Source organism: Otolemur garnettii, unplaced genomic scaffold (genome assembly GCF_000181295.1).
Source record: "Otolemur garnettii isolate 467f Iridium unplaced genomic scaffold, OtoGar3 scaffold00007, whole genome shotgun sequence".
In the NCBI taxonomy this organism is placed as follows: Eukaryota; Metazoa; Chordata; class Mammalia; order Primates; family Galagidae; genus Otolemur; species Otolemur garnettii.
In genome coordinates this window covers 107,383-117,328 of record NW_003852402.1, presented here as the reverse complement: position 1 = coordinate 117,328, position 9,946 = coordinate 107,383, and the positions used below count along the sequence as shown (strand labels likewise).

Genomic DNA, 9,946 nt, shown 5'->3' with positions numbered 1-9,946 from the left:
CCCCCTGCGTCCCCGGCCCCGCCGCCTCGGGGCCCGAAGCGGAAACTTTACAGTGCAGTCCCCGGTCGTAAGTTCATCGCTGTGAAGGCGCACAACCCGCAGGGCGAGGGCGAGATCCCACTGCACCGCGGCGAGGCCGTGAAGGGTGAGGGGGCGCAGGGGGCGGGGCCGCGGGGGGTGCGCCGCGGGGAGGGGCACGGCGCGGCTCTAGGGGTACAGTGGTCCCAGTCCTGAGCTATAGCAGAAGGGCTGCTGCTCATTGTGGGGGTGCCCCACTGGGGATTTCTTGTGTCACTACGAAGGGCTCTGGCAGGATCTCCTGTCTTGTGCCTCCCTCTCGATGCTGTGTTGTTATGGACTCCCTGTGTCACGATAGTGATAGCGACTCCTCTTCTGTCAGAGGACTGTTTCTGTGTCGTGATGGGGGCTGATGTCACTGGGGGTCTCTGAAGGACCCTGCCCCATTACAGAGCTTCCTTGTGTTATGGGATTCCTGTGTCACTGCTGTACTTTTTCCTCGGAAATCCTTGTGGCGTGGGAACCCTTGCCAGTGTGGGGGACATCTGTGGCAATTACATGGGCGTTTGTGTGTCATGCAGGTTTCTGTCACTAGAGCTTCTGTGCCATAACAGGTTCCTCTCATTCTGGGGGTCTCTGTCATCACTGGGGTGCTGTCCCTGGGGGTGCCCATGTCCATAGGAGCCTGAGGTAGAAGCAGACTTGTGAGGATCAGCCCTTCTGATATATCTGTGGCCCAGTCCACTGGCCACAGCATGAAGACCCTGAACTCTTAGCAGTGACCCCTGGGTGGGTGACAGAGCCAAGATGGGGGTTAGTTGGGGAAGTGGTCAGCTGAGGGGCAGAAGCAGGAGTGTGGCCCTGGCCTCTGCCTCCTGCCCCTCCTTGAGTGTGTCCATCTGCGTGGCTCTCTGTCCTCCACATGCCTGTCCTATGCTGAGCCCATCTGTTTGTTTCTCTCTGCTGTGTGGATCCCAGCATCTTCCCAAGAAAGATAGGAGAATGTGGGAAGGGAAGGAGAAAGGGTGTGGGGTGGGCAGAACCTGAGCCTGAGGTTGGCTGGGGGTGGGTGCCCAGTTGCTCTGCTCCCCCCTAACAGCCCATCTGGCTTCTGTTCCTCCAGTGCTCAGCATTGGGGAGGGCGGTTTCTGGGAGGGAACCGTGAAGGGCCGTACAGGCTGGTTCCCGGCTGACTGCGTGGAGGAAGTGCAGATGAGACAATATGACACACGACATGGTGAGTGACCCACGTCCCCCTAGGTAGCTTCCGAGGGGCACCACCTCTTCGAGTTTCTTTTTGGTTTTTCTTGATGTTAAATCCACATAGATGTTCACAGAGAAAAGATGAGACGTAAACTCAGACACACTTAAAGTAGACAAACGCTTGTGTATACAACACAGATACAATGTTTCACACATTGTGCACATACTTATGAACAGTAGTACGGTAATCAGACACTTGATGTTCAATGCATGTGATGCATGTGATGTCACTACAGGAGGTTGCATACCCATGACTGTGCCTCTGTGTGGTCCCTGCCAGTGACTGTAGCCACCCCTCCAGCTTGGTGCTCACAGAAGCACCAGGTGCATGGAGTGCGCGGTTCCTGTGTGGCTGGCGGACAAGTAAGGAGGTCAGTGTGAGAAAAGAGGCGTTTTTCCAAATTGGACAGATTGTCCAAGTGGGCAGAGCAGGGAGGCCTGGACCAGCCAGGAGGAAATGAGGCCAGTTGGTCCTGGAGGGGCTCTCATGGGTACCATGGGGCAGGAATGGTCTGAGGGCAGCAGGTGAAAGATGGGCTGCATTCTCAGCCTGCAGGAAGGACATGAGGATGAAGGCTGCAGCTCCTAGGTTGGTGAGCAACTACAATGTAACCATGCTGACCACTTGGGCTTCCAGGAAGGATCCTTCTGTGTGTCAGGATGTGAGGGGTCCTGATGGTGAAAGCAGTGGATGGTCCTTTGGAGGCCCCCAGACTTGGGGACTGGTGGGGCAAGTAAACCTGTCCTGAGTGAGATTACTGTTGGTGGTCAGGGGTGTGTGTGGATCAAGAATGCATGCATAACTACCTCTGCATGTGAAAGACTTGGGCCTGGAGTTGTTGTGTCCCTTTTCCCAGGCTGTGCATTTCCTATGGGAGCCCAGCACTATGGCCTGGACCCCTGCCCTGTGCTGAGCTCAGCAAAGGCCCAGGGAGGCAGAAGCTTAGCCACCAACTCACCCCTGGGCAAGGGGTGCTTTACCCCTTCATTTGGCTGTCTGCCACCTCACTGGGATGGCTCTCCTGGTGGCTCAGATTGTGGAAGGGACTGGGCATCCTGGTTCTCTGCCTATTGAGGGATGGGGTGGGATTGAGGTGGGAAATGATTTCAGAGGTTTGGGGCCTGGTTCCAACAGGATGAGATGGGGAGGAGTGATGAAGATTCCTTCCTGTCATAGGAGATGGTCCTCAGCTCTTACTGTGATGGGTCATGCAGGTCCTGGTTTGAGGACTGTGGATCTAGGGGCATTAGGATCTAAGTCTGAAGCTGGGAAGGGGAGGGTTAGGCAAGAGTCAGAACTTGGGAGTAGCAAATGTTTGTTAGGTATTTGCTGTGTGCTAGACCCTGTGCTGGGAGCTGGGATCACAGAGGCCTGGCTCATGTCTAGAAGAGAGTGGGCTTGCCCAGTGGTTATAACAAACACATGAATGTGGGCAGTGGAGAGGGGCTTTGAGTCCTCTAGATGGTTAGCAGATGGGATGAGGGGAGCCCATGTTTGTAGGGCCTGGCATAATATTCTAGAGCTTTGTGTCAGCACTTTTCTTGCTGAGTAGCATTGGGGTACCAGGCATGGTGTTAACACTTTTACCTAGAAGTTGTTAACCCTTCCAAGCAGTCCTGAGAGATGGGGATAGTTGTTAGTTCATTTAGAAATGGGAATCACATGGCCCTGAGGGAATAGAGTCATATGCGTGGCATAGGCAGTCAGCTCTGTGTGAATGAAATACACGCATAGGGTGAGGGTTAGCAAGGCTAGCATGGGGTTGGGGGGAGCATGGCTTTGTGTGGGAAGAGAAAAAGGGTTGGGGTTGAGGCAGATGGGGAAGAAAGTGGGCAGGGTGGGCTGAGGTTGCAGACAGCCAGTGTAGGATGAGTGCTGGGCTCTTGGATGGGGCAGCAGCTGTGGGGCATGTGGCCTGATGGTGTGTTCCATGGTTGGGCAGAGGGAGAGGGGCCTGCAGAGGCTGTCTGCAGGGGCCAGGAGCAGTAACAGCCTTCCCGGACTGTAGCTGCAGGCTTAGCTAGCTGCTCTGGGTGGAACATCTGTTCTGGGTCCTGGGGGCCAAGTTCTCCCACAGGCCAGAGGGCAGCCCAGGAACAGGAACCTACTTCCAATAGGCTCACATCAAAAAAAGAAATCTTTCTTTCTGGGGCTGGAGAGGGGGTAGAGAAGGACTTAAGGCCAAGTGTTCATCACCCATGCATGCAGGCTGGGCTGGTGCCCCGGGTCACCCAGCAAAGAGCAGACCTCCCATGATGCCTCCAGAGTAGGGATTGAAGGAGCCTGGCAGGTAGAAGGTGGTGCTGTGAGGGGCAGGAATGCTTTGGTGAAGTAAGGTGTGCTCTGGAGGCGGGTTTGTGCAGGAACCAGCAGAGTGAATGGGATCCTCTGTTATCCCTCCCTTTCTCTTGTATGGTTGTCACTTCAGGGTGTTGTGCTGGGTGTTTTCATTTCAGCTGACTTTGATGTGTCTGATTAATAAAACTGGGAAATGAATTTGTGCTATGGAATAAATAAAATTTGTTTGGTTGACAAAATCTAAAAACAGGCAGCTAGTGAACTATAAGTTTGGGGTTCTGCAGACAGGCCTTGTGAGTATTTCTGTGGCTGGGTTGACATGTAGAACGGTACAGGTGGAGGCAAGGAGGAGGTCTGAAGCCCCACCTGTACAGTACTTGGCCTGAGCTGGCCTACGGGGTGGCAGGGTGGTGGGTGCAGATGTGGTTAGGGCGGCCAGGATGATAAAATAATAGGTTGTCGGAACCCAAGGGACTCTCCAAGGTGAATTTTCCTGCTCTATAAGGAGGGCTCAAAAGGGACTTACTGAGAGTCACACAAGTTAGTGGCAGGGACCTGGAATCCAGTCCAGTGCTGTTCTTGGTGAATGTGTCTTCCGATGTGACTAGGAGCTCTTCCTTTCACCCAGCCACTGTTCCATCTATGCTTGTATCTGTCTCTCCTTCGGCTCACCGACCTATCCCAACACCCATCCACTCATCCATTGACATACTCAGCCATGCCAGCACACCAACCCCTCCTTTCTTCCATCCATCCATTCATTCATCAATCTGTCTCTACCTGCACAGCTACCTGTCTACCTACCCAGCCCATCCATCCATCCATCCATCCACTCATGTATCTCTCTACCCTTTGACCTATCCTTACATACCCGTCTTGCTCCTTCCCTCCTTCCATCTATCCATTTACCTTTTGATCTGTCCTTCTATCACAGACCCATGCCCCATCCCCCTCCCAGTCAGCCTGAGGGTACCAGTCATGTGTCCAGTGCTGTGTTGGGTGCTGGGATCACAGAGATAAATAATATGTGGTCCTTACCTTTAAGGAGCTCACAATTAGTGGGGGAAACAGGTCATTAAAAATCGTAGGTTTCCTGGCTGGGTATGGTGGCTTATGCTTGTGATCCTAGTACTTTGGGAGGCCACGGTGGGAGGATTGCTTAAGCCCAAGAATGGGAGGCTGCAGTGAGCCATAACCACCACCACACTTCAGGCTGGGTGACAGAGAGAGGCTCCTTCTCAAAACAGAAAAAAAACATGATCACTTCCCTGTCTGATCTCATTTCCTGCCTGCTGCTCTGGCTATACAGGATCTAAACTGTTCTTCCAATGCTCCAGGCCAACTCCTGTTGCAGGCTTTACCCTGACTGTCCTCTCCTATGAAGCCCTTTGCTCACAGAGCTGCATGCTGCACCCTTCCATCCTCAGCCTTTACTCGTCTCTTACCTCCTGGCGAGGTCTTCAGGCTACCACCCTAGAATGGCAAACTTTCTCTGTACTCCTTAATCTGCTTGCTTTTTCTCTTTAGCATTTGATATGTATATTTATTGTTTGTTTATTCTTTCTCCCCTGAATAGATTTTAAAGTCCACAAGGGAGAGACTTTGTTCTATTCTCTGTTATATTCCCAAAGGCTAAGACAAACCATGCTTGATACATAGTAGGAACTCAATAATACTTCTTGAAGGAAAGAACACTACAATAGGAGGAATTTGAGGCAGTGGTGGTGCCACCTTGGAGGTCCTGAAGGAGGGATTAAGATATGCCTGGAAGCCAGGAGTCTAGGGTCTACAGGCTGCTGTAGGAGCCCATGGGGTGCAGAGAGGTCATGGCTGGAGGTGTGGAGGTTAGAGGGTGGACCAGTGGGCAGACATCTGTCTAGCTCACAGTGGTCATGAGGGAGTTTGAGATCAAGAGAACAGATGGAGACAAAGTTCTGGGGGATATAGTAAAGTCAGGGAAGAGGACTAAGCCCCTCACACCTGCACACCCTGCCCCATTCAGGTGGGATCTGAAGCAAGGGACCCCTTGAGGTTGAGTATCAGGGATCTGTTGTAAGGAATTTATTGAATACACAATCCCACTTCCATGCCATTGCATGTGGGTATACAGCATGACAGTTGTTCATGGGTGTGCATCATACATACACAGATGTGCATATGCATGAACACAGAACTCACACATTTGTGAGCACAGCCCTTGCATAGGACCATGGGCCCATGTGTGCATTTACACATGACTGCAGGTCATACATGCAGTCAGACACGTATATACCTCATTCTTGGCTCTCACCCTTGGGCTCACTGACCCTCTCTATGGATAGCCCTGGCCTTGTCTGGTCTCCTGTATTCAACTTAGGAGCCAGGACTGCTGCTCGCTCTTGGACTCTAAGCCAGGAAACCAGAATTCCCTGCATGATCCTCTTAGTGTTCTTGGTTTGGGACTTTTGGACCCAGGACCCCAGGAGTTGGGGTCCCACACTTGCATTTGGGCATAACCAGACCAAGGATGTGTGTGCGTGTAGACTGGTGATCAACATGTTGAGGGTAGTTCAGGCCAGTTGGAGGCCAAGACTGTCTATCAGCTCCTGACACTCCCTTCAGAGACCCGGGAGGACCGGACGAAGAGGCTTTTTCGCCACTACACAGTGGGCTCCTATGACAGCCTCACGTCACACAGGTACCTGCAGGGGCACTGGCTGGGGCATGCAGAGGGGTTGTGGGTGGGGTGTCCACATAAAGGAAAGCCAAGAGCTGGGCCAGGGGGCCAGGTGCAAAGAGGTCAGAGGAGGGTGCAGAGAGGGTATCCTGCACTCCTCTATCCTCCACTGTCTTCATCAGTCCAGGGAAAATCCTGGGGTGGGCTGTTCCTGTGTGACCCTCTTGGACCCTGTGGGGTTGCCTCATCTCTCCTTGCTTTCCTCGTCAGTGATTATGTCATTGATGACAAGGTGGCTGTCCTGCAGAAACGGGACCACGAAGGCTTTGGCTTTGTGCTCCGGGGAGCCAAAGGTAATGGGCAGTGGGCACTAGTGGGGCAGGACACTGCTTGGGTGTCTACCCTTCTCCTCTGTTCTCCCTCCTGGCTGCACCCTTCCTCTTCTTGTAGTGACAGTGTCAAGGCAGCAACTTCTCCACTGTTTTCCACTGTTTCTGTTGTAGGGTGTCTAACATAGTGGTGGGGGATCTTTCTTGGGGGAGCGAGTGGGGAGTTTTGCAGGGGGATATGTCCTGGAGTCCTGGGCTGGCTCTTCCTTGCCCTATGTGGCCCCCTCCTGTGGACCTCCCCCATCCCTGGCTACTCTGTCCCTGTAAGTCATCTGCTTCACACGCTAAACCTCTTGGTAGTGGCTGTGTGGCTACTGCCCCCACCCGAACTAGGCTAGTGAAGCACTTTCTTGATTGCCCCCCACAGCAGAGACCCCCATTGAGGAGTTCACACCCACACCGGCCTTTCCGGCACTGCAGTACCTGGAGTCTGTGGACGTGGAGGGTGTCGCCTGGAGGGCGGGGCTGCGCACTGGAGACTTCCTCATTGAGGTGAGGCCTGTCCTGACCTACATAGCTTGCAACGTGCTGATCCCTGAATGCTGAGAGGAGGCACCTGGGGGCATCCCCACCTAGCTGCCTGTCTGTCCCAGGTGAATGGAGTGAACGTGGTGAAAGTTGGACACAAGCAAGTGGTGGCTCTGATTCGCCAGGGTGGCAACCGCCTTGTCATGAAGGTTGTGTCTGTGACAAGGAAGCCAGAAGAGGATGGGGCTCGGCGCAGAGGTGAGGGGTCAGGCTTCAGGCCTCTGCGCCCAGGCTCTCTCTCCGGCCCCTGACCTTTGACTTCAGGCCCACATTACTTTCCCCACCTCTGACCCCAGTCTGTTAACATCAGATTTCTGAAGCTAGACAAAATGCTCTCATACATGACTCAGGGGTCCTTCTCCATCCCTGATATTAGACTGTCAACCCTGTCTCCTGGCCTGAGGCCTCTGACCCCTGACCCCAGGTTGCCCCTTCTCAGATCCCTGCCCCCTCCTTCCCGGCATTCCCCCCCAGCCCCTGGCATGGCAGAGCCCTCCTTCCCTACACTGCCAGCAGCTGCCTGGAGGCCGGGGTTGCCATAGCAACTGTGAGGTTGACGCTGCCGCGCTGCTTATTGTCGGAGGGAAGGGGGAGGCGGCACCTGAGGGAAGAGGAAAAGCGTCTTCTCCCCGCGCCGACGCCGCGGCACAGCTTGGGCCCAGGAGGCTTGCCGGCCAGCACAGCCCAGGCCTGTAGCTTGGCTGACCACACCCTGGTCCCCCCACGGGGCAGTGGCCACCTGGGCCTGGGGGGACCCTGAAGCAGCAGGAGCCTGGCCTGCCAGCAAACCACTCCCAGCCCCCCCATGGGTCTATTGCCCCCTCCCTGGGCCCTTGGAGCCTGTAGGGTGGGTGTTCAGGCCAGAGCTAGCCAGCACCGTGACCCCCTACTGGCATACCCTTGACTGTCGACTGAGGCCCTGGCTCTGGGAGGTCTTGAGGGCCCTTGGGGCCCCGGCCACCTCAGCCCCCAGTACTCCCCAAACTCCTTGCGCCATGAAGAAGTTTGCGTCCAGCCGCAGCCTGAACAAGATCTTGGCTCAGTGCGACTCATCCTCGAGGGAGTACGAGGAAATCCAGGCAGTGGAGCGCAAGTGGCACCTGCATCTGGCCACACCGCGCCGTCTGCTGTTGGACAGGAGGTCCAAGGCCTCCCTCTTCTTTGCAGCCCCGCCACCCCCCAAGAGGGCCCCCAGCACCACACTGACCCTGCGTTCCAAGTCCATGACAGCTGAGCTTGAGGAACTTGGTGAGCATTGGGGTTGGCATTGAGGGTGGACAATGGGTAGACCACCCAGGATGAGCAGTCTGGGGTACAATGGACAGAGGCAGTGGGAGGACAGGGGACTGAGCTGGGGCTAAAGCCAGGCAGAGATGGAGGGGAAGGAGGGCAGATGGACAAATGTCTGGCAGGCAGATCAGAGGTAAAGGGATGGAGCTAGAGCTTTGGGAAATTTGGTGCCTGTAGGGTAAGGTGGATGTTGGATTCAGAAAGGGTGAGGGTTGAAGGGCTGAGAGACTGGAGATAGATAGTGGGATGGCTAGACAGGTGACTGGGGAGTGGAGTCTGGCCTGCCTGTGTGTTTGCATGTGGGTGCATGTGCTGCCTCTGGCTTTCCACATCTCTGCTTTGACTCTACTTTTGTGCATACAAGTGAGAAAGAGCAGTAATGAGGTGACCCAGGGTCTGCTTCCAGCCCTACCAAGTGCTGGTGGTGTCATCTTTTTGTTTATTTTATTCTCTTGATGGCCTGTTCATTGGTTAAATGGGTTAAACAGCCCTGACCTCACAGGGCTCCTCAGTTGAGCACTACTGGTAGGATATTGGGACAGCCTGTGAGCTACAGGAGGTAAGCAAGAGTGTGTTGGGCTTTGATGGGGCACATTGGGGGCATAGTCTCAGTTTTTCCACTAATAGCTTAATTATGGGCATGTGCAGATTCCCTTGACCATGTCCTGACATGTGACAGTTAATAGCCTCTTCATGGGCATGTGCCAGTACATGAGACCATTATCTTCCTCGTAGGAATGTGCTAATACACGTGACCATTAACAGCCTTGTTGTACGCCCCAACCATCAACAGCATTATCATGGGCATGTTATACTATCTGTAACAGTTGACATGTTCTTTCCTTCTGTGGCTGTAGTCACAGAAGGAACCCTGACTTTGATACTAAGCTGAGTTCTGACCAAGTCCTGGTTACAGGAATGGCCTTGATTGTGGTTCTAGGCTGAGCCCCAGCCCTGGCTTCAGTCTTGGCTCTATGTTACTCATATAAAAAAGCTTTACCCAAACTCCTGGAATTATACTTAACCGTACTTAAAATCTGATCCTTGACCCTATCTTGACCACAGGCTGAGCTTGGCTTATGCTCTTGTCCACTGTTGAATTCAGTGTGGGAAATGGCTACCAATATAGAGTGGTCAGAATTTTCTTTGCAGTAAATATTCCAAATAAACTAACAAAGCACACAGTTTAAAACAAAGGAAGAGGAATCCCATTTGTCAAAAATGAAGAGAGAGGCTGGGCGCGGTGGCTCATGCCTGTAATCCTAGTACTCTGGGTGGTCAAGGTGAGTGGATTGCCTGAGCTCACAGGTTTGAGACCAGCCTGACCAAGAGCGAGACCCTGCCTCTAAAAAGTAGCCCAGTGCTGAGTGGCGCCTGTGGCTCAGTGAGTAGGGTGGCAACACTGCAAAGCAAAAAAAAAAGCTGGGTGTTGTGGCAGGTGCCTGTAGTCCCAGCTACTCAAGAGGCTGAGGCAAGAGAATCGCCTAAGCCCAAGAGCTGGAG

At 53.8% G+C, this 9,946-nt stretch overlaps 1 protein-coding gene across 1 annotated transcript in view; it reads left to right on the top strand.

The window, feature by feature from the left end:
* Window positions 1–9,946, top strand: part of SHANK3 (SH3 and multiple ankyrin repeat domains 3) — a 57,639-nt gene that overhangs the window by 19,698 nt on the left and 27,995 nt on the right. Inside the window, exons 13-19 of the mRNA XM_023509380.1 lie at window positions 3–145; window positions 1,142–1,255; window positions 6,182–6,257; window positions 6,507–6,589; window positions 6,993–7,117; window positions 7,219–7,351; window positions 8,321–8,401. Of these exons, the coding sequence (XP_023365148.1) occupies window positions 3–145; window positions 1,142–1,255; window positions 6,182–6,257; window positions 6,507–6,589; window positions 6,993–7,117; window positions 7,219–7,351; window positions 8,321–8,401 (755 nt within the window). The remainder of the gene's footprint in view (window positions 1–2; window positions 146–1,141; window positions 1,256–6,181; window positions 6,258–6,506; window positions 6,590–6,992; window positions 7,118–7,218; window positions 7,352–8,320; window positions 8,402–9,946) is intronic.